Source organism: Stenella coeruleoalba (genome assembly GCF_951394435.1).
Source record: "Stenella coeruleoalba genome assembly, chromosome: 15".
Lineage (NCBI taxonomy): Eukaryota > Metazoa > Chordata > Mammalia > Artiodactyla > Delphinidae > Stenella > Stenella coeruleoalba.
In genome coordinates, this window is record NC_137161.1 from 25,465,462 (window position 1) to 25,490,006 (window position 24,545).

Below are 24,545 nucleotides of genomic sequence, written 5' to 3' on the forward strand. Positions count from 1 at the left end.
TTGGGAAGTAGATATAACAGGTAGAACGTACTCGGCAATGTGCTTGGCATGTAGTATGTAGCTCATGTGTGAAACCTTTTTTTGGAAGGTTTTTTGTGTTGGTGAAATGTCTGTCTTTTGGCCCCACCCCTACTTTTTCCCCTCTGTGTTATTTGTCTTATTGAGTTGTGAAAGTTCTTTATGTATTCTTGATATAAATCATTTGTCAGTATTTTTTTTCAGGTATTTTCTCCTAGTTTTAGTGTGTTTTTTTGGTTTGTTTTTTTTTTTGCGGTGCGCGGACCTCTCACTGTCGTGGCCTCTCCCGTTGCGGAGCACAGGCTCCAGATGCGCAGGCTCAGTGGCCATGGCTCATGGGCCCAGCTGCTCCGTGGCATGTGGGATCTTCCCGGACTGGGGCACGAACCCGTGTCCCCTGCATCGGCAGGTGGACTCTCAACCACTGCGCCACCAGGGAAGCCCTAGTTTTAGTTTCTTGATGATATCTTTTAAAGTGGCTAATTAGTTTGTAAGCTGGATGAAACAAATGCTGTTTTTCCTTTCTGGCCTCTGTTGGCACTACCCCTGTATAGCCCCATGGCTTGAATCTGACCACTGCTTACTTTCTTCACTCTTTGAAAGCAGAGGTGCTATCAGGTGAAATGTCTGGGACAGACAGAACGTGGGTTGAGCAAAAGTAAAGATTTTCGGTAATTTATGTGTTTGGTTTAGTCAGCCTCTTAATTCTCAAAAATTAACCTTGGTGGAGAAACAGTGGGGGGTGGTATTCCTTTCCGCAAGATTCTTTGGTGTGACTTTGATGACCTTTAATGTGTTCTATTTGATCAGGTTCTGCAGCTGATTCATGAGAGGGACAATATCTGTAAACAGATCCACCTACCAGCCCAGAGTGGAAGCAGCCGTGTATTGGAGGCCATGCGGAGGGGGTCAGACTTGCTTGCGGGGGGGGGCATCCCATACCTTTCCATGTTTCCTTAAGGACCAAGCAGTGTCTAAGAACCTAGTGTAGTGTGTGGCACACAGTAGCTGCTCACTAAATATTTATTACATGAGTAAACCCATGGACATTATAACTTGCTTCTGTTCATTCTATAAGTATAGACTGAGGACTAGATCACTCATTTCATTTGTTTAGCATGTGTTTTATTAAGCACCTACTGTGTGGCACACTGAGATTTTAATCCTTTAGCTTTTAACATTAAAGGTTTTTAGGTCTTAGAATTTAAATATAGCTCCATGTATTCACTCACTTTGGGAATAGTAAGTATAGCAAAGATAAGACTGAAAGGATCATGTGACAAATGGCAAGCTGTATGGAACTAGTAATTTCCTTGTATTCCACATTGGCAAAGAGTTTTAGAGATATTAAATGTTAATTTGTCTTCATTTCTTAGTTAAATAAAAACATCTATTTAGAGTAATTTATGTTCTTGAATTAAAATTTTATAGGCTTTGGATTAGGTTATAGTACAGGATTTGGATCAAAAGGACTCTTCTGGATACTTACTCTTGTACTGTCCTATGTGAATGAGAAGTAATTACATGTGATTAGTTCATAGTGCTATCTTCTTATAGCATTCATTTAAAGAAGATTGGTTCATCTAAGCGTTTTCTTTTTGTTCTTTATTGCAGATATTCAAGAGAAGCTTATGTGGAATTAATTCATCATATCAGAGAGTCTATCCCAGGTACATTTAAGAAACATATTTTGCTGAGCACATTACTCTACCAGTGACCCCAGTCTTCTTGGTCAGATACAGGCAACACCTGTGGTAGTACATTGTGTCACCTTTCTCACTTCTTTTGCTCCTCTTCCTTTCTCTCTTTCTCTTCTTTCCGATTTTTTAATATCTTGGTCTTGCTAGATATACTCAGAGGTGTGGATTAGCTTGTGGCCTCAGGTACTAAAGGGATTCCTTTTCTATAGTCTTTGTGTTTCTGAACACATGAGAGAAACCTCGTTCCTGCTCGTTAGCTGGCAAAGTTATAGTCTAAATTAGTTCTGATTTGGGAGCAATTGATATTTTTAAAAATGTGTACTTAGAGGTAATTTCCTTTCTTGTTATCATAACCCTTACTCCCCTTTCTCTTTTCCCTTCCTCCGAATAAAATTACTCTGTAAGTCTTTTAGTTTAGATTTGTTGACAATGTCTACATTGTTTTACAAATTTCTAATTATTGTAACTTGTGTTCTGTACCAATACTTTCATTTGGATGGGACAGGATAGTGTGGAGGTTCTCTGGGCTGCAGTTTTCTCATCTGTAACATGGAGTTAATAGTACTCACCTTATTGGATTGTTGGGATACTTAAATAAATTAAAGTGTGTCGGAACATTGTGTTTAACTTCAAAAGTATATGTTTGGATGAGGTACTGAAACATTCTTCATGATAGATCGCATGCTGGGTCATGCAAACCATGGGAAATTTAAGAAAACTGAAGTCATATCAAGCATCTTTTCTAGCCACGACATTGTGAGATTAGAAATCAACTACAAGAAAAAAACTGTAAATTTAAACACAAACACATGGAGGCTAAAAAATGGATTGCTGAAGAAATCAAAGAGGAAATCAAAAAATGCCTAGATACAAATGAAAATGAAAACATGACGATCTAAAACTTTTGGGACACAGCAAAAGCAGTTCTAAGAGGGAAGTTTATTTATTTATTTATTTAAAATTATTTATTTATTTTTATTTGGTTGTGCCGGGGCTTAGTTGCGGCAGGTGGGCTCCTTAGTTGCGGTTCACTGGCTCCTTAGTTGGAGCACGTGGGCTCCTTAGTTGTGGCATGTGAACTCTTAGTTGTGGCATGTGTGTGGGATCTAGTTCCCTGACCAGGGGTCGAACCCGGGCCCCCAGCATTGGGAGCGCAGAGTCCTAACCACTGCGGCACCAGGGAAGTCCCTAAGAGGGAAGTTTATAGCAATATAATCTTACCTTAGGAGACAAGAAAAACCTCAAACCACCTAACCTTACATCAGAAGCAACTAGAGAAAGGAGAACAAAAACAAAACCCATAGTTAGTAGAAGGAAAGAAATCTTAAAGATCAGAGCAGAAATAAATGAAATAGAGATGAAGAAAACAACAGAAAAGATAAACTAAACCTGGTTCTTTGAAAAGATAAACAAAATTGATAAACCTTTGGCTTATATATAAGAATATAAGGGAAAGGGCTCAAATAAATAAAATCAGAAATGAGGGAATTCCCTGGCAATCCGGTGGTTAGGACTCCTTGATTCCACTGCAGGGAGCAAGGGTTTGTTCCTGGTTGGGGAACTAAGATCCCTAAGATTCCATATGCCATGTGGCACAGCCAAAAAAAAAGAAATGAAAATGAAGAAGTTACAGCTGATACCACAGAAATACAAAGGATCATAAGAGACTACTACAAGCAACTATATGGCAATAAAATGGACAGCCTAGAAGAAATGGATGAGTTCTGTATGTATTTTTTTTTTTTTTTTTTTTTTTTTTGCGGTACGCGGGCCTCTCACTGTTGTGGCCTCTCCCGTTGCGGAGCACAGGCTCCGGACACGCAGGCTCAGCGGCCATGGTTCACGGGCCCAGCCGTTCCGCGGCATGTGGGATCTTCCCGGATCGGGGCACGAACCCGTGTCCCCTGCATTGGCAGGCGGACTCTCAACCACTGCGCCACCAGGGAAGCCCTGGATGAGTTCTTAGAAAGGTAAAATCTTCCAAGTCTGAACCAGGAAGAAGTAAAATATGAACAGACCAATTGCAAGTACTGAAATTGAACTGTGATTAAAAAACTTCCAACAAGGGACTTCCCTGGTGGCACAGTGGTTAAGAATCCACATGCCAAAGCAGGGGATGGAGCTTTGAGCCCTGGTCCGGGAAGATCCCACATGCCCTGGAGCAACTAAGCCCGTGTGCCACATCTACTGAGCCTGTGCTCTAGAGCCTGTGGGCCACAGCTGCTGAGCCCATGTGCCACAACTGCTGAAGCCCATGTGCCTAGAGCCTATGCTCCACAACGGGAGAGGGCACTGCAATGAGAAGCCTGCACACTGCAACGAAGAGTAGCCCCTGCTTGCCACAACTGGAGAAAGCCTGCACACAACAACGAAGACCCAATGCAGCAATAAATAAATAGATAGATAGATAGATAGACAGACAGACAAACCCACCCCCCAAACTTCCAACAAACAAAAATCCAGGACCAGCTGGCTTCACAGGCAAATTCTGTCAAACATTTAGAGAAGAGTTAACACTTATCCTTTTTATCCTTCTGAAACTATTCCAAAAAATTGCAGAGGAAGGAACACTCCCAAACTCATTTTGTGAGGCCACCATCACCCTGATTCCAAAACCAAAGATACCACAAAAAGAAAATTACACGCCAATATCACTGATGAACATAGACGCAAAAATCCTCAACAAAATACTAGCAAACTGAATCCAACAGTACATTGAAAGGATCATATACCATGATCAAGTGGGATTTATCCCAGGGATGTAAGGATTTTTTTCAATATCCACAAATCAGTGTGATATACCACATTAAGAAACTGAAGAGTAGGGGCTTCCCTGGTGGCGCAGTGGTTGAGAGTCCGCCTGCCGATGCAGGGGACACGGGTTCGTGCCCCGGTCTGGGAAGATCCCACGTGCCGCGGAGCGGCTGGCCTTGTGAGCCATGGCCACTGAGCCTGCGCGTCCGGAGCCTGTGCTCCGCAACGGGAGAGGCCACAACAGTGAGAGGCCCGCGTACCGCAAAAAAAAAAAAAGAAACTGAAGAGTACAAACCATGTGATCATTTCAGTAGATGCAGAAAAAGCTTTTGACAAAATTCTACAACCATCTGTGATAAAAGCTCTCCAGAAAGTGGGCATAGAGGGAACCTAACAACATAATAAAGGCTATATATGACAAACCCACAGCTAACATCATACTTAAGGGTGAAAAGCTGAAAGCATTTCCTCTAAGATCAGGAACAAGACACTTTTTTTTTTTTTTTTTTTTTTTTGTGGTACGCGAGCCTCTCACTGTTGTGGCCTCTTCTGTTGTGGAGCACAGGCTCCGGATGCACAGGCTCAGCGGCCATGGATCATGGGCCCAGCCGCTCGGCGGCATGTGGGATCTTCCCAGACCGGGGCATGAACCTGTGTCCCCTGCATCGGCAGGCGGACTCTCAGCCACTGCGCCACCAGGGAACCCCAAGGAACAAGACACTTTTATTCAGCATAGTTTTGGAAGTCCTAGCCATGGCAATCAGAGAAGAAAAAGAGATAAAAGGAATCCAGATTGGAAAAGAAGAAGTAAAACTGTCACTGTTTGCAGATGACATGATGCTATACACAGAAAATCCTAAAGATGCTACCAGAAAACTACTAGAGCTCATCAATGAATGTGGTAAAGTTGCTGGGTACAAAATTAATGTACAGAAATCTGTTGCATTTCTATACACTAGCAACAAAAGATCAGAAAGAGAAATTAAACAATCCCATTTACCATTGCATCAAAAAGAATAAAATACCTAGAAATAAACCTACCTAAGGGGCAAAAGACCTGTACTCTGAAAACTATAAAACACTATAAGATGAAAGTTAAGAAACTATAAGATCAAAGAAATTGAAGATGACACAAACAGATGGAAAGATATACCGCGTTCTTGGATTGGAAGAATCAATATTGTCAAAATGATTATACTACCCAAGGCAATCTACAGATTCAGTGCAATCCCTATCAAATTACCAATGGTGTTTTTCTCTGAACTAGAACAAGCAATTTTAAAATTTATATGGAAACATAAAAGATGCCGAATAGCCAAAGCAATCCTGAGAAAGAAAAATGGAGCTGGAGGAATCAAGCTCCCTGACTTCAGACTATACTACAAACTTACAGTCATCAAAACAGTATGGTACTGGCACAAAAACAGAAATATAGATCATTGGAACAGGATAGAAAGCCCAGAAATAAATGCACACATCTATGGTCAATTAATCTATGACAAAGGAGGTAAGAATATACAGTGGAGAAAAGACAGTTTCTTCAGTAAGTGGTGCTGGGAAAACTGGACAGCTACATGTAAAATAATGAAATTAGAACATTCTCTAACACCATACACAAAAATAAACTCAAAATGAATTAAAGACCCAAATGTAAGACTGGATACTATAAAACTTTTAGAGGAAAACATAGGCAGGGCACTCTTTGACATACATGGCAGCAGTATCTTTTTTTTGGCCATGCCACATGGCTTGAGAGATCTTAGTTCCCCAACCAAGGATTGAACCCAGGCTATGGCAGTGAAAGCGCCAAGTCCTAACCACTGGACCACCAGGGAATTCCTGCAGCAATATCTTTTTTGGATCCACTTCCTAAAGTAATGAAGATAAAAATAAACAAATGGGAGCTAATTCAACTTAAAAAGCTTTTGTACAGCAAAGGAAACCGTAAACGAAAAGACAAGCCACAGAATGGGAGAAAATATTTGCAAACGAAGCAACCGACAAGGGATTAATCTCCAAGATAGACAAACAGCTCATGCAGCTTAGTATCAAAAAACAAACAGCCCAATCCAAAAATGGGCAGAAGACTTAAATAGACATTTCTCCATAGAAGACATACAGATGGCCAAAGAGCACATGAAAAGCTGCTCAACATTGCTAATTGTCAGAGAAATGCAAATCAAAACTACAATAAGGTATCACCTTACACTGGTCAGAATGGCCATCATCAAAAAATCTTCCGACAATAAATGCTGGAGAGAGTGTGGAGAAAAGGGAGCCCTCCTACACTGTTGATGATAATGTAAATTGGTACAGCTACTGTGGAGACAGCCATATGGAGACAACCACTACGGAGACAACCTCCATATTGGTACAACCAGTTTGGATGTTCCTTAAAAAACTATATATAGAGCTTCCATATGATCCAGTAATCTTACTCCTGGGCATATATCCCAAGAAAACCATAATTCGAAAAGATGCATGCACCCCAGTGTTCATTGCAGCATTATTTACAGTATCCAAGACATGGAAGGAACCTAAATGTCCATCGACAGGAATGGATAAAGAAGGTGTGGTACATATATACAATGGAATATTACTCAGCCATAAAAAAGAATGAAATAATGCCATTTGCAGCACTGTGGATGGACCAAGAGTTTATCATACTAAGTGCAGTAAGTCAGACAAAGACAAATAACATATGATGTCAATTATAAGTGGAATTCATAAAATAGATAATCAACAAGGACCTACTGTATAGCACAGGGAACTCTACTCAATATTCTGTAATAACCTAAATATATGGGAAAAGAATCTGAAAAAGAATGGATATATGTATGTGTAAAACTGAATCACTTTGCTTGCACCTGAAACTGACACAACATTGTAAATCAAATATACCCCAATATAAGATAAAAATTAAATTAAAAAAAAGTTAAAGCAGGACAAATTTGAAAATACGGACTCCTACTGTGTCCCTAAATCCAATATTTGTAGTGAAAAATATCTTTTCTAGCACTGAGGGGAATGTAGACTGAGAAGCCAGGCTCTGGCATGGGAACCTTGTTGATGAGCAGGCCTTTACCTCCTTGCTCTATAATAACTGTTCCGTTTTACTTGCACACGGGTTGGCTAGCTCCAGGGAAGGCCTTACAGTCTCTATCCTTCCCTCCGTAATCCACAGGTACCAAAGGCTTCTCTTGAAGGTAAGCAGCAGTGACATGCTGTCTTTTGTTGTGTGTCACAGGTGTGAGCCTCAGCAGCGATTTCATTGCTGGCTTTTGTGGTGAGACGGAGGAAGATCACCTCCAGACAGTGTCTTTGCTTCAGGAAGTTCAGTACAACATGGGCTTCCTCTTTGCCTATAGCATGAGACAGGTGAGCCCTGGGCTGGGGGAGGAGCTACTTCTATGCTGAGACTGACATAATTCCCGACCAGTTTCTGGTCGATTGTGGACAGCTGGGAAGAAAAGAAAGTGGCAGCGAGGCTGTCCTTGAGAAACCACAAGGATCTTACCATTCATTTCCTTATTTTTTCTAATAAACCTGTCTACCCTTTTACACAGTTCAGCAACTTGAGATGAAAAACAATTGTGCTAGTATTCCTCTTCATTAGAATATTTAAAATTATGTTTAGGTTGTTCAGAATTTGAAAGTGGAGGGAGGGGCACTGTTCTCTTTAAAAGAAACCGAAAATCTTTTATTAATATGCAGAACTTCTTTTTTGGCCAACAGATGTGATTTGTTTTACAGAGGCTCCTTGTTGCCCTCCTAGCCATCCTCAGCCTTTTTTTTTTTTCTTTCTCGGTACGCGGACCTCTCACTGTTGTGGCCTCTCCCGTTGCGGAGCACAGGCTCCGGACGCGCAGGCTCAGTGGCCATGGCTCATGGGCCCAGCCGCTCCGCGGCATGTGGGATCTTCCCAGACCGGGGCACGAACCCGTGTCCCCTGCATCGGCAGGCGGACTCTCAACCACTGGGAAGCCCGAGAAATTCTTTTTAATGCTAGAGTTGGGAAGTGAGTTTTCAGTGTGAGGTGGAAGCATATCCTATGGGCATTGAATATGAGTGTTTACTTGGAGTCTAATTCCTAGATTAGGGTTAAGGTCCTAGAGGCTTAATCAAGTAGCATAGTGGATGAGAACAAGCACTCACGTTGTGCCTTTCCCATTTAATAATGTGTGACCTTGGGAAAAGTTTTTGCTTTCTTCATCTGTGAAAAGGGATAACATAAATACCAACCTCATCAGGTTATTTTGAGATTTAAGATAATATATATAAAGCACTTAAAATAGTGTTTTATAATAGTTAAGTGCACAGTAGAGGTTAGTTGTTAATAAGACAGAATAGAGTAAATCCTGTAAGAGAATTCTGTTTTAGAATTCTCTACCCATTCTTCATTTCCCTCTGGATGTGGTAGTTCTCTTAAAGGCAGATTGGTTTGAATGTCTAGACTTTGGTGTATAGACTTTCCACTTTTGTCTAGCTCAGTGGTTCTCCAACTCCATTATGAGCTGCGTACCTAAAGATATATATAAAGTGTGTGTGTTTATATATATAAACATGTATGTACACTATGATTTTGGATGATTTAAAAGGTTTTCAAGGATACATTTTCTTTTCTTTTTTTTTTTTGACTGGGTAAAACCTGAGTGTGGTATAAAATTCAAAAGGTCAAAATAGTATGCAGTGCAAAGCAGTTGTTTTTTCTTCCTGGGTTGCCTAGTTTTTCAGTTCCTTCCCTGAAGGCAACTGCTTTTAGCAACTACTTCTTTAACCTTCCAGAGACATTTCATGTATTTATAAATATATTTATTTGTATACTTTCTACATCAAAGTTATTATACATGTTGATCTGTGCCTTGCTTATTTCTGTTCAGAGTATATTTTGGAGAGCAATCATATCTGTATACATAGCTATCTCATTCTTTGTCACAACTGGGTAATATTCCATTGTGTAGATAAACCATTATTTGTTTTACTGGTTACCTATTTTTTAAAATAAATTTAAAAAAATTTATTTATTTATTTGGCTGCACCGGGTCTTAGTTGCGGCACCTGGGATCTTCAGTTGTGGCATGTGGGATCTTTTAGTTGCAGCATGCAGACTTCTTAGTTGCACCATGCAGACTCTTAGTTGCGGCATGCATGTGGGATCTAGTTCCCTGACCAGGGATTGAACCTGGGCCCCCTGAATTGGGAGCACAGAGTCTTACTCACTGCACCACCAGGGAAGACCCTACTGGTTCCCTATTGATAAACATTTACTATGCTTTGCATCTTGTGTCTTTATAAACACTGCTGCTGAGTAACCTGGTATATGAATTATTTAGTGTCTGTATCCTATAAAAATATCAAGAACAATTTTGAGTCTATGATTTCCATGTGCTAAATTTAGAATTTAACCCTTGTAAAAACGTGGCTCCACTGTATAGTTACCTTTTTCTCTTAGAAGGCCCAAGAGTTAGAGAACCCTTGTGGTGTGGCTTGTGTTCCTATACATGTGTCTGTAAATTGCAAATTGGATGAGCATGTCTGCCTCCGTGTTTGAAGAACGGATTCTACAAGTCCGTGGTGACCTCCATCTCTCTTTTTTTTTTTTTTTAATAGAAGACACGGGCATATCACAGGCTGAAGGATGATATCCCAGAAGAGGTAAAATTAAGGCGTTTGGAGGAACTTATCACTGTCTTCCGAGAAGAAGCAACAAAAGCCAACAAGACCTTTGTGGGTTGTACCCAGCTGGTGCTGGTGGAGGGGGTGAGGCTATGTGTGTATGTATGTATGTATGTGTATATATATATTTTGTTTTGTTTTTTAGAGCACAGTATATCTCCCTTTATTTAGATCTTTGATTTCTTTTAGCAGTTTTTAGCATATAGATCCTGTACATGTTTTCTTAGATTTACACCCATTTTTTTCTTTTTTTTAGCTATTGTAATTGCAACTATATTTTTATTTTGGGTGTCCATATGTTCACTGTTAGTATGTAGAAATAATTGATTTTTGTATTTCTATCTTGTATCCTCTGATCTTGCTGAACTAAATAGTTCTAGGAGTTTTTTGGGTAGGTTGCTTGGGATTTTCTTTGCAAGTTATCATGTCTGTTTTTCTTTCTTCCTGTTGTTCCAGGGTTCCTTCTTTTTTGTTTACTTTTTGCTTAGAGAACTCCCTTTAGACACTCTGGCAGCACATTCTCTTTGTTTTCCTTCATCTTAGAGTGTTTTGATTTCTTCTTCATTCCTGAAGGATATTTTTGTATTTAGTGCAAGGATTAGTGAAAAGTATTTCTGCTCCACCTTTTTGGAAACACTATTATATGTGTATTTTTAGAAACAATTTTATTGTTTGTTTTCAGTCCTTTTAAAAATCACACTTTCTTAGAAATGTACTGCGTTTTGGAAGTTTGGAGTTCTGTAGTCTTCTGTGGTCAAGCTTGGGAACCTGGTCATCATTTAGAGCACTAAACAGATGGGATAAGGGGTGAGTTAGGGAACCTAACCTTCTGTGAAGCTGCATTCTTCGGCTATTGAAGAGGAGAGGAAAGAGAGAGATAGGGCTCTTTCTGTGACTCCTCACAAGTCCAGGTTTGAGAAAGGAGAGTCCTGCTCCATGCCTTAGGATATGGCAGTGTCAAAATCAGCAATTGCTTGGTATTTGTGTTTGTTAGGACTCTCTGGTAGTGAGTAACAGAGGGGAAACTTGTTCAAGCCATTCAGTCTAAGCCAAAAATAATTCTGTGTTGTATAAGACTTCAGGAGTGTTTTGTGGAGCCCAAAGGCAAGAATACTGCCAGGTGTCTGGAAGGGACTGTACCCAGTCTGGGAAGCCCTTGAGGCTCAGACTTTCTTCTCTCCTCCTCAGACCAGCTTTTCCTGATTCTTCATCTGTGTGGTAGAGTACAGCAGCCCTATAGTTCCTGTGTTTCATGGTGTAGTTCCAGTTTTTCACAGACCAAAGTTGTGTCTTTTAGCTCCAATTCAGATTTCCAGGAGAGGGAGTCTGATCACCTCAGCTTGGGTTAGGAATCTTCCTGTGGTCTGGTCTAGTAGCTGCTGATGGTTGGTGATGCTGAGCTGGTGAAATACGTCAAAAGTGTTTGCCTCGATAAATGCTTTGTTATTTAGGGTGTCACTGTGATTCTGGAGACCTGTACATGAACATGTCTATTAGTAATCCACATTTTATCCAGTAGGAATTAGGTCATTATATGCCCAGCTCTCCTCACACAGGGTCTGGTCAGAATAGTGTACCTGTCTTTTGATTGAATGAATAAGTACTCAAAGGTTACTAATTTTTGTCCAACACTTCATCAACCCCACAGAGGGCCCATGATAATTAAATGAACCAAAACAAGGCTTTGTTTTTTTTTTTTTTAAAAAAAAAACATATCCAGCATAAGCCAGTACTCACCTGGGGCTAGAGAATAAATGAATTTTTCAAGGCCAGCATTGGAATCTTCACTTTTTTTTTCTTTTTACATCTTTATTGGAGTATAATTGCTTTACAATGGTGTGTTAGTTTCTGCTTTATAACAAAGTGAATCAGTTATACATATACATATGTTCCCATCTCTCTTCCCTCTTGCATCTCCCTCCCTCCCACCCTCCCTATCCCACCCTTCTAGGTGGTCACAAAGCACCGAGCTGATCTCCCTGTGCTATGCAGCTGCTTCCCACTAGCTATCTATTTTACATTTGGTAGTGTATATATGTCCATGTGACTCTCTCACTTTGTCACAGCTTACCCTTCCCCCTCCCCATATCCTCAAGTCCATTCTCTAGTAGTTCTGTGTCTTTATTCCTGTCTTACCCCTAGGTTCTTCATGACTTTTTTTTTTTCCTTTCTTAAATTCCATATATATGTGTTAGCATGCGGTATTTGTCTTTCTCTTTCTGACTTACTTCACTCTGTATGACAGACTGTAGGTCCATCCACCTCATTACAAATAGCTCAATTTCGTTTCTTTCTATGGCCGAGTAATATTCCATTGTATATATGTGCCACATCTTCTTTATCCATTCATCTGATGGTGGACACTTAGGTTGTTTCCATCTCCTGGCTATTGTAAATAGAGCTGCAATGAACATTTTGGTACATGACCCTTTTTGAATTATGGTTTTCTCAGGGTATATGCCCAGTAGTGGCATTGCTGGGTCATATGGTAGTTCTATTTGTAGTTTTTTAAGGAACCTCCATACTGTTCTCCATAGTGGTTGTACCAATTCACATTCCCACCAGCAGTGCAAGAGTGTTCCGTTTTCTCCACACCCTCTCCAGCATTTATTGTTTCTAGATTTTTTGATGATGGCCATTCTGATGGGTGTAAGATGATATCTCATTGTAGTTTTGATTTGCATTTCTCTAATGATTAATGATATTGAGCATTCTTTCATGTGTTTGTTGGCAGTCTGTATATCTTCTTTGGAGAAATGGCTATTTAGGTCTTCTGCCCATTTTTGGATTGGGTTGTTTGTTTTTTTGTTATTGAGCTGCATGAGCTGCTTGTAAATTTTGGAGATTAATCCTTTGTCAGTTGCTTCATTTGCAAATATTTTCTCCCATTCTGATGGTTGTCTTTTGGTCTTGTTTATGGTTTCCTTTGCTGTGCAAAAGCTTTGAAGTTTCATTAGGTCCCATTTGTTTATTTTTATTTCCATTTCTCTAGGAGGTGGGTCAAAAAGGATCTTGCTGTGATTTATGTCATAGAGTGTTCTGCCTATGTTTTCCTCTAAGAGTTTGATAGTTTCTGGCCTTACATTTAGGTCTTTAATCCATTTTGAGCTTATTTTTGTGTATGGTGTTAGGGAGTGATCTAATCTTATACTTTTACATGTACCTGTCCAGTTTTCCCAGCACCACTTATTGAAGAGGCTCTCCTTTCTCCACTGTACATTCCTGCCTCCTTTATCAAAGATAAGATGACCATATGTGTGTGGGTTTATCTCTGGGCTTTCTATCCTGTTCCATTGATCTATATTTCTGTTTTTTGTGCTAGTACCATACTGTCTTGATTACTGTAGCTTTGTAGCATAGTCTGAAGTCAGGGAGCCTGATTCCTGCAGCTCCGTTTTTCGTTCTCAAGATTGCTTTGGCTATTCGGGGTCTTTTGTGTTTCCATACAAATTGTGAAATTTTTTGTTCTAGTTCTGTGAAAAATGCCAGTGGTAGTTTGAATAGGGATTGCATTGAATCTGTAGATTGCTTTAGGTAGTAGAGTCATTTTCACAATGTTGATTCTTCCAATCCAAGAACATGGTATATCTCTCCATCTATTTGTATCATCTTTAATTTCTTTCATCAGTGTCTTATAATTTTCTGCATACAGGTCTTTTGTCTCCTTAGGTAGGTTTATTCCTAGATATTTTATTCTTTTTGTTGCAATGGTAAATGGGAGTGTTTTCTTGATTTCACTTTCACATTTTTATCATTAGTGTATAGGAATGCCAGAGATTTCTGTGCATTAATTTTGTATCCTGCTACTCTATCAAATTCATTGATTAGCTCTAGTTTTCTGGTAGCGTCTTTAGGATTCTCTATGTATAGTATCATGTCATCTGCAAACAGTGACAGCTTTACTTCTTCTTTTCTGATTTGGATTCCTTTTATTTCCTTTTCTTCTCTGATTGCTGTGGCTAAAACTTCCAAAGCTGTGTTGAATAATAGTGGTGAGAGTGGGCAACCTTGCCTTGTTCCTGATCTTAGTGGAAATGCTTTCAGTTTTTCACCATTGAGGATGATGTTGGCTGTGGGTTTGTCATATATGGCCTTTATTACGTTGAGGAAAGTTCCCTCTATGCCTGCTTTCTGCAGGGTTTTTATCATAAATAGGTGTTGAATTTTGTTGAAAGCTTTCTCTGCATCTATTGAGATGACCATATGGTTTTTCTCCTTCAGTTTGTTAATATGGTGTATCACATTGATTGATGTGCGTATATTGAAGAATCCTTGCATTCCTGGAATAAACCCCACTTGATCATGGTGTATGATCCTTTTAATGTGTTGTTGCATTCTGTTTGCTAGTATTTTGTTGAGAGGATTTTTGCATCTATGTTCATCAGTGATATTGGCCTGTGGTTTTCTTTCTTTGTGACATCCTTGTCTGGTTTTGGTGTCAGGGTGATGGTGGCCTCGTAGAATGAGTTTGGGAGTGTTCCTCCCTCTGCTATATTTTGGAAGAGTTTGCGAAGGATAGGTGTTAGCTCTTCTCTAAATGTTTGATAGAATTCATCTGTGAAGCCGTCTGGTCCTGGGCTTTTGTTTGTTGGAAGATTTTTAATCACAGTTTCAATTTCAATGCTTATGATTGGTCTGTTCATATTTTCTATTTCTTCCTGATTCAGTCTTGGCAGGTTGTGCATTTCTAAGAATTTGTCCATTTCTTCCAGGTTGTCCATTTTATTGGCAGAGAGTTGCTTGTAGTAACCTCTCATGATCTTTTGTATTTCTGCAGTGTCAGTTGTTACTTCTTTTTCATTTCTAATTCTATTGATTTGAGTCTTCTCCCTTTTTTTCTTGATGAGTCTGGCTAATGGTTTATCAATTTTGTTTATCTTCTCAAAGAACCAGCTTTTAGTTTTATTGATCTTTGCTATCTTTTCCTTCACTTCTTTTTTATTTGTTTCTGATCTGATCTTTATGATTTCTTTCTTTCTGCTAACTTTGGGTTTTTTTTGTTCTTTTTTCTCTAATTGCTTTAGGTGCAAGGTTAGGTTGTTTATTCGAGATGTTTCCTGTTTCTTAAGGTAGGATTGTATTGCTATAAACTTTCATCTTAGAACTGCTTTTGCTGCATCCTATAGGTTTTGGGTCGTCATGTCTCCATTGTTATTTGTTTCTAGGTATTTTTTGATTTCCTCTTTGATTTCTTCAGTGATCACTTTGTTATTAAATAGTGTATTGTTTAGCCTCCATGTGTTTGTATTTTTTACAGATCTTTTCCTGTAATTGATATCTAGCGTGTGGTCAGAAAAGATACTTGATACAATTTCAATTTTCTTAAATTTACCAAGGCTTGATTTGTGACCCAAGGTATGATCTATCCTGGAGAATGTTCCATGAGCACTTGAGAAAAATGTGTATTCTGTTGTTTTTGGATGGAATGTCCTATAAATATCAATTAAGTCCATATTGTTTAATGTATCATTTAAAGCTTGTGTTTCCTTAATCTATTTTCATTTTGGATGATCTGTCCATTGGTGAAAGTGGCGTGTTAAAGTCCCCTACTATGAATGTGTTACTGTCGATTTCCCATTTTATGGCTGTTAGTATTTGCCTTATGTATTGAGGTGCTCCTATGTTGGGTGCATAAATATTTACAGTTGTTATATCTTCTTCTTGGATTGATCCCTTGATCATTATGTAGTGTCCTTCTTTGTGTCTTCTAATAGTCTTTATTTTAAAGTCTATTTTGTCTGATATGAGAATTGCTACTCCAGCTTTCTTTTGGTTTCCATTTGCATGGAATATCTTTATCCATCCACTCACTTTCAGTCTGTATGTGTCTCTAGGTCTGAAGTGGGTCTCTTGTAGACAGCATATATATGGGTCTTGTTTTTGTATCCATTCAGCCAGTCTCTGTCTTTTGGTGGGAGCATTTAATCCATTTACATTTAAGGTAGTTATCGATATGTATGTTCCTATTCCCATTTTCTTAATTGTTTTGGGTTTGTTATTATAGGTCTTTTCCTTCTCTTGTGTTTCTTGCCTAGAGAAGATCCTTTAGCCTTTGTTGTAAAGCTGGTGTGGTGGTGCTGAACTCTCTCAGCTTTTGCTTGTCTGTAAAGGTTTTAACCTTTCCATCAAATCTGAATGAGATCCTTGGTGGGTAGAGTAATCTTGTTGTAGGTTTTTCTCCTTCATCACTTTAAATATGTCCTGCCACTCCCTTCTGGCTTGCAGAGTTTCTGCTGAAAGATCAGCTGTTAACCTCATGGGGATTCCCTTGTGTGTTATTTGTTGTTTTTCCCTTGCTGCTTTTAATATGTTTTCTTTGTATTTAACTTTTGACAGTTTGATTAATATGTGTCTTGGCGTGTTTCTCCTTGGATTTATCCTGTATGGGACTCTCTGTGCTTCCTGGACTTGATTAACTATTTCCTTTCTGATACTAGGGAAGTTTTCAACTATAATCTCTTCAAATATTTTCTCAGTCCCTTTCTTTTTCTCTTCTTCTTCTGGAACCCCTATAATTCGAATGTTGGTGCATTTAATGTTGTCCCAGAGGTCTCTGAGACTGTCCTCAGTTCTTTTCATTCTTTTTTCTTTATTCTGCTCTGCAGTAGTTATTTCCACTATTTTATCTTCCAGGTCACTTATCCGTTCTTCTGCCTCAGTTATTCTGCTATTGATCCCTTCTTGAGTATTTTTAATTTCATTTATTGTGTTGTTCATCATTGCTTGTTTCATCTTTAGTTCTTCTAGGTCATTGTTAAATGTTTCTTGTATTTTCTCTATTCTATTTCCAAGATTTTGGATCATCTTTACTATCATTATTCTGAATTCTTTTTCAGGTAGACTGCCTATTTCCTCTTCATTTGTTAGGTCTGGTGGGTTTTTATCTTGCTCCTTCATCTGCTGTGTGTTTTTCTGTCTTCTCATTTTGCTTATCTTACTGTGTTTGGGGTCTCCTTTTTGCAGACTGCAGGTTCGTAGTTTCCGTTGTTTTTGGTGTCTGTCCCCAGTGGCTAAAGGAGGTTCAGTGGGTTGTGTAGGCTTCCTGGTGGAGGGGACTAGTGCCTGTGTTCTGGTGGATGAGGCTGGATCTTGTCTTTCTGGTGGGCAGGTCCACGTCTGGTGGTGTGTTTTGGGGTGTCTGTGGACTTATTATGATTTTAGGCAGCCTCTCTGCAATGGGTGGGGTTGTGTTCCTGTCTTGCTAGTTGTTTGGCATAGGTTGTCCAGCACTGTAGCTTGCTGGTCGTTGAGTGAAGCTGGGTGTTGGTGTTGAGATGGAGATCTCTGGGAGATTTTTGCCGTTTGATATTACGTGGAGCTGGGAGGTCTCTTGTGGCCCGGTGTCCTGAAGTTGGCTCTCCCACCTCAGAGGCACAGCACTGACTCCTGGCTGCAGCACCAAAAGCCTTTCATCCACACAGCTCAGAATAAAGGGGAGAAAAAGTAGAAAGAAAGAAAGAAAGGAAGGAAGGGAGGGAGGGAGGGAGGAAGGGAGGGAGGGAGGGAGGAAGGGAGGAAGGGAGGGAGGGAAGGAGGAAGGAAGGGAGATAAAATAAAATAAAGTAAGGTAAAATAAAATAGTTATTAAGATAAAAAATAATTATTAAGAAAAAAATTTTTTTAAAAGTAAAAACAAAAACAGATGGATAGAACCCTAGGACAAATGGTGAAAGCAAAGCTATACAGACAAAGTCTCACACAGAAGCATACACATACACACTCACAAAAAGAGGAAAAGGGGAAAAAATAATAAATCTTGCTCTCAAAGTCCACCTCCTCCATTTGGGATGATTCGTTGTCTATTCAGGTATTCCACAGATGCAGGGTACATCAAGTTGATTGTGGAGATTTAATCCGCTGCTCCTGAGGCTGCTGGGAGAGATTTCCCTTTCTCTTCTTTGTTCTCACAGCTCCCGGGGTTCAGGTTTGGATTTGTCCCTGCCTCTGCGTGTAGGTCGCCGGAGGGCGTCTGTTCTTCGCTCAGACCAGACGAGGTTAAAGGAGCCGCTGATTCGGGGGCTCTGGCTCACTCAGGCTGGGGGGGAAGGAGGGGTACGGAGTGCGGGGCGAGCCTGCGGCGGCAGAGGCCGGCGTGACGTTGCACCAGCCTGAGGCGCGCCGTGCATTCTCCCGGGGGAAGTTGTCCCTGGATCCCGGGACCCTGGCAGTGGCGGGCTGCACAGGCTCCCCGGAAGCGAGATGTGGAGAGTGACCTGTGCTCGCACACAGGCTTCTTTGTGGCGGCAGCAGCAGCCTTAGCGTCTCATGCTCGTCTCTGGGGTCCGCACTGTTATCCACGGCTCGCGCTCATCTCTGGAGCTCCTTTAAGCAGCGCTCTTAATCCCCTCTCCTCGCGCACCAGGAAACAAAGAGGGAAGAAAAAGTCTCTTGCCTCTTCGGCAGGTCCAGACTTTTTCCCGGACTCCCTCCCGGGTAGCCGTGGTGCACTAACCCCTTCAGGCTGTGTTCACGCTCCGACGGAAGCCCGAGCCTCAGCTCCCAGCCCCGCCCGCCCCGGCGGGTGAGCCAACAAGCCTCTCGGGCTGGTGAGTGCTGGTTGGCACCGATCCCCTGTGCGGAAATCTCTCTGTTTTGCCCTCTGCACCCTTGTTGCTGCGCTCTCTTCCGCGGCTCCGAAGCTTCCCCCCTCCGCCACCTGCAGTCTCCGCCCGCTAAGGGGCTTCTAGTGTGTGGAAACCTTTCCTCCTTCACGGCTCCCTCTCACTGGTGCAGGTCCCGTCCCTATTCTTTTGTCTCTGTTTATTCTTTTTTCTTTTGCTCTACCCAGGTACGTGAGGAGTTTCTTGCCTTTTGGGCGGTCTGAGGTCTTCTGCCAGCGTTCAGTAGGTGTTCTGTAGTTGTTGTTCCACGTATAGATGTATTTCTGATGTATCTGTGGGGAGGAAGGTGATCTCCGCGTCTTACTCTTCTGCCATCTTCCCCCTCTCCCTCCCTACATCTTCCCCTTCTCCCTCCTTCACTTTTTCTTAGGGGAGACTTTCTTTCCTCCAGTCATGGCCAGTTCATTTATTTATTTTGGCTGCGCTGGGCAGCATGTGGGATCTTAGTTCCCCAACCAGGGATCGAACCTGTGCCCCTTGCAGTGGAAATGTGGAGTCTTGAGCACTGGACCACCAGGGAAGTCCCATGGCCAGCTTAAAACACCGGGTTGCTGTATTCAGTGTCAGAGAAGATGATAACGTCTGTATACTGAGCATTTACTATGTGCCAGAAACTGTGTACTTTACAGTCATCAGCACGTTGAGTCCCACCACAGTCCTTGGGGGTAGTGCTGTTATTACCTCACTTTTGTAGATGAAGAAAGGAGACTCAGAGAAGTAGGAATAAGTTCCCCAAGGTCACACAGCTAGTGTGGCAGAGCCAGAATTTGACCCATATCTGTCTCATTCTGTAGCCTATAAGTACCCCCCCCCCACCTTTTCAAATTATGGAGAATCTAAAAAAAAAAAAAAAATAGGTATAGAGAGGATAGTGAATGCCCACGTACCCATTAACCAGCCTCAGCAATTTGTTAATACAGTGTTAATCATGGCTGATCTTGTTTCATCTCTACTGCCCCCACTGAGTTGTTTTGAAGCAAGTACAAGACATATATTATTTTGTCAGTAATTATTTCAGTATATATCTCTAAAAGATGACTCTTTTTTAAAATAGACATAATGTGACTATCATATTTGAAATAATTGACAGTAGTTTCTTAATATTATCAAATATGTAGTTGATGTTCCAATTTCCCTCTTTGTCTTATAAATGTTCTTTTATGGTTGGTTTGTTCAAATCACAGAACATGAACACTCTCTCTTTTAAAAAAATTATTGTAAAACAATCACAAACTTGTAGAAAAGTAGCAGTATAGTACTTTTTTCTTTGAAGCTTTTGAGAGTAAGTTGCCCTGGTGCCCCCAATTCCCCAAATACTGCAGTGTGTATTTTGTGCAAACAGGAGCATTCTCCTGTACAACTGTAGTACAACCATCAGAATCAGAAAATTAAGCTTGTTAGATTACTACCATCCAGTCCTTAGACCCCCATTTAAATTCTCCACTTGGCTCAGAACTGTCATTTATAAGAAAAAGATTTAGTTTAGTATTACATGTTGTGTTAGTTGTCATTTTATCACTTTTTAGAAATTTGATGTGTCTTGGCATGGCTTTCTTTGTGTTTTGTTTGGGATATGTTGAGGCTACTTAGTTTGTGAGTTTATAATTTTCATCAAATTTGGAAAATTTTCATTTACTATTCTTCAGATATTTTTTCTGTACTCCTCCTTCCTGCCACCCGTCGCCTGCCCCCTGTTTCTTCTCTCCTTCTCCAGTCACCTATATGTCCAACCACTTGATATTGTGTCATAGGACACTGAGGCTGTTCAGTTTTTTTTCTCTTTTTTATATCTGTGCTTCATTTTAAATAGTTTCTATTTTTCTGTCTTCAGGTTCATTATTCTTTTCTTTGGCAGTGTCTCATTTGCTATTATGTATTGAATTAAAAATTTTAGATCATATATTTTTCATCTCTGTAATTTACATTTGGATTTTTTAAAATATCTTTGGCTTCTCTTCTGTGTTCTTGTTTTCTTTTGAAACTTAGTATTTGAGCCTAATTATAATAGCTGGTTTAATATCTTTGTGATAATTCCATCACTGCTATCATTTCTAGGTCTGTTTCTATTGACTGACTTTTTTTTTTGTGGTACGTAGGCCTCTCACTGTTGTGGCCTCTCCCGTTGCGGAGCACAGGCTCCAGATGCACAGGCTCAGCGGCCATGGCTTACAGGCCTAGCCGCGCTGCGGCATTTGGGATCTTCCTGGACCAGGGGATGAACCCGTGTCCCCTGCATCGGCAGGCGGACTCTCAACCACTGTGCCACCAGGGAAGCCCCTATTGACTGACTTTTCTCTTGATTATGAGTCACATTTTTCTGCTTCTAGGCATATCTAGTGATTTTTGATCGGATGTTGGACATTATGTTGTCAGACATTATCTTTGAGTGTCTGAGTTTTGTGTTGGGCTTTGTTCTGATAAGCAGTTTTGTTACTTGTCGTTTGTAGTTTTGTTTGATCCTTTCAAGGTTTTTTTTTTTTTAATTGGGGTATAGTTGCTTTACAATCTTGTTAGTTTCTGTTGTACAACGAAGTGAATCAGCTATATGTATACATATATCCTCTCCCTCTTGGACTTCTCTCCTACCGCCCACCCCTATCCCACCCATCTAGGTTATCACAGAGCACTGAGCTGAGCTCCCTGTGCTATACAGCAGGTTCCCACTAGCTATCTGTTTTATACATGGTAGTGTATATATCAATGCTGATATCCCAGTTCATCTCACCCTCCCCTTCCCCCCTGTGTCCACATGTCCATTCTCTATGTCTGCCTCTCTGTTCCTGCCCTGCAGATAGGTTCATCTGTACCATTTTTCTAGATTCCACACATCACACTGGTCAGAATGGCCATCAAGTCTTGTTTTTAATCTGCTAGAAAAGTTTTTTTATTCTAGGGATAGTTTAGTCTTAGTACTACTTATGGCTCTTCTAGAGTTGTTACTGCATATCCCAAGGAATCAGTGAGGACTATTTGGTGGTAGGACAGATGATTCATAGCCCTTTGTGAGATCTGGGAGCTAACCAGCTGGCAGTTCCCAGGTTACTTTCTTTGTCTGACATCATGGATTTTTGCTCCACACAGGGACGTATTATTATTCAGCAAAGACTCAGAGGGCCGCTATGCACATTTCTACAGCTCTTTTTCTGCTTAGCTCCCTCCTCTCTCGAACTTGCTCCACAATTTCCAGCTATTGCAGGCTCCCTGGACTTTGATCCAACTTTCCTCAATTCAGAGAGAACCACCATGCTCTGCCTTGAGATCTCCCTCCCCGCTTTGCATTCTCTCGTCTGGCATATGTCTTCTGGTAGAATGCAGGGGTGATTGAAGGGCTCACCCCATTTGTTTTCCTTCTCTTGGGGATCATAATTTTGCAAATCTGTTGTCCAGTATCTGAAAATAGATGTCTCATATATTTTGTCCAGTTTCCTGGTTATTTAAGGCCTGAGGATAAATTTGGTTTTTGTCACTTCCTCATGATTGGAGCAGAAAGACTTGGGTATGTTCTGGAAATTAATACCATCATACTGGTTTTAGTATTCTCCTGGCCCAGTCTTTTGCATGTTGTGATGGAAACTCTGGCTTCCAGTCTGCCTATTCACTGGGACAAGTAACCCAGGCCAGACAACCCCAGAACATTCCTGAGACTATGAGAGTCTGAGACTCTGAGACTCTGTGAAGTGAGAGTCCTTTTGCCAAGTGTATCACCCCTATGTCCTTGGCATCAGGCCTGTTGGAGGTCCATTCCCGCGAAAGGTAATTTTGTAATCAAAGACTCGTTGATTGAATCATATATTATATTGTCAGAAAATTTTATTGAGCTTCTGTTGTGTGCTATTTACTGCCCTTGTTGGTGAAGCAGCAGTAAAGCACTTAGTCTTGTGATTCCTTGGTTAAGAAATGCTCTATGGGGACTTCCCTGGTGGCACAGTGTTAAGAATCTGCCTGCCAATGCAGGGGACATGGGTTCGAGCTCTGGTCCGGGAAGATCCCACATGCTGCAGAGCAGCTAAGCCCGTGCACCACAACTACTGAGCCTGCACTCTAGAACCCGCAAGCCACAACTACTGAAGCCCCGTGTGCCTAGAGCCCGTGCTCTGAAGCAAGAGAAGCCACCGCAATGAGAAGCCCACCGCAACGAAGAGTAGCCCCCACTTGCTGCAACTAGAGAAAGCCCGCACGTAGCAGCAAAGACGCAATGCAGCCAAAAATAAATAACTAAATAATTAAAAAAAAAAAAAAAGAGGTATCATACTTAAAAAAAAAAAAAAAAGAAATGCTCTATGGGTCAGACCCCTGAGGATCTGAGACAGACCAAGAACTGATGACTGTGACAGACTGGTAACCTCTCCTCTGTTCTTTTGCAGCTCAGTAAACGCTCTGCCACTGACCTGTATGGCCGGAATGATGGAAACCTTAAGGTGATCTTTCCTGATGTAGCGATGGAGGATGTCACTAACCCTGGGCTTAGGGTCCAAGCCCAGCCTGGGGACTATGTGCTGGTGAAGGTAAGGTGTCCTTTTGCACTGTTGACTTGCACTGTGAAGTGGGTATTGGATTGGATAATTTGGGGGAATGAAAATTTTTTCTGGAGAAATTCTTTAGTAAAATAAAAATCTCTTCTCAACCTGACCAATGGAAGGGCACTTGAATTGAATTTTAGCCTGCTCCAAACTAGGCTTTTTGTTTTTCTTCTCTCCTGCCCTGAAAGGGTTCTTTCTGGGAATTTGGTGAGGTTGGAATACATAGTGGCAAGTAGTTTCCTGCTGCAGAGAGGCCAGGAAGTGTAAGTGATTTTAAGTGAGTTGATAGTTCTCTCTGTCAGAGATCAGCATGCCCTTCAAGGTCTCTGATGCTGCAGGCATCCCTAACTTACGTGTGCTCCAGTTTCCTGCATCCCTTCCCTGGACTAACAGGTCTAGTTGAATGGCTGTGGGATTTTCCCTTTCTCCCTCTCGCCATTTCACTGAGGATATTCCTCATTTCTTCCCTCCTTCATGAGTTTCTTCCTTCTTCTTTTTCTTCCTACACTACCACAGGTCTGCTACTGCCATCTTCCTTTTTTTCCTCATGTCCACTTTGCCCCAGAGCCAGAGACTGGCAGGACACGTACTGATGAGGTGGGCAGGAGTAAGACCACTTTTCCAACACTGAGCTTTGAAGCATCTGCAAAGAGAGAGGTGGCGAGAGGGTGATGCTTCTGCTGATGTTGTTCAGTGTTATGTCGTCCACCCTGTTCCTTAGTGCCTTACCCTCTCCTCTGCTTTCTGTCCTTGCTCTTCATCACCTCCCTCTGGAGTCATGGGAGCCATGGTTCATGTTGTGCAGCTGAGGGAGGCTCATTCCCCTGGCATGTAACTTCTGTAGATTGGCCTGGAAATTTTACCAGCGCTCAGAACTTTTCTGTTCTGTCCATCTAACAAAAACAATGATTTTTCATGTTGGGAACTTGATGATCCCCTTCCTTTCTGGCCTTGTCCTGACTGGGGATTGTCTTAACTTTCAGCATTACCTAGAGATTTCCTAAATGAAGTAATTCCTACTAGGCAACAACGTGATTGATCTGGAAACAGTCTCTCATAGGCTCTTCTACTTGTTCATTCTTCCTTTTTGACACTGTCTTGTTTTCTTCTTTGTCTTCTGAATGTTTGCTTCTTTGATTTTCAGTTGCTTTTTCATACCTCTTCCTGTTCTCTTTCTACTGTAGGTAAGGGTTATTTGCAAGATGAGTTTGGTGGTATGGGTTGTAATGTTAGTATGATATTCTTTTGTAAAATGG

General features: G+C 41.0%; 1 protein-coding gene across 7 annotated transcripts in view; it reads left to right on the forward strand.

Annotated features, from left to right (window-relative positions):
* Window positions 1-24,545, forward strand: part of CDK5RAP1 (CDK5RAP1 mitochondrial tRNA methylthiotransferase) — a 73,631-nt gene that overhangs the window by 27,013 nt on the left and 22,073 nt on the right. For 6 of the 7 annotated variants that reach the window (XR_013831493.1, XR_013831494.1, XR_013831495.1 and 3 more), the window contains 5 exons: window positions 829-926; window positions 1,633-1,688; window positions 7,720-7,850; window positions 10,083-10,232; window positions 23,134-23,274. Coding sequence is in view for 4 of the 7 variants with exons in the window: in XM_079943979.1 (XP_079800105.1) it covers window positions 829-926; window positions 1,633-1,688; window positions 7,720-7,850; window positions 10,083-10,232; window positions 23,134-23,274 (576 nt within the window). In the remaining 3 variants the exon portion in view is untranslated. The remainder of the gene's footprint in view (window positions 1-828; window positions 927-1,632; window positions 1,689-7,719; window positions 7,851-10,082; window positions 10,233-23,133; window positions 23,275-24,545) is intronic. The other variant, XM_079943980.1, reaches the window with a different exon arrangement.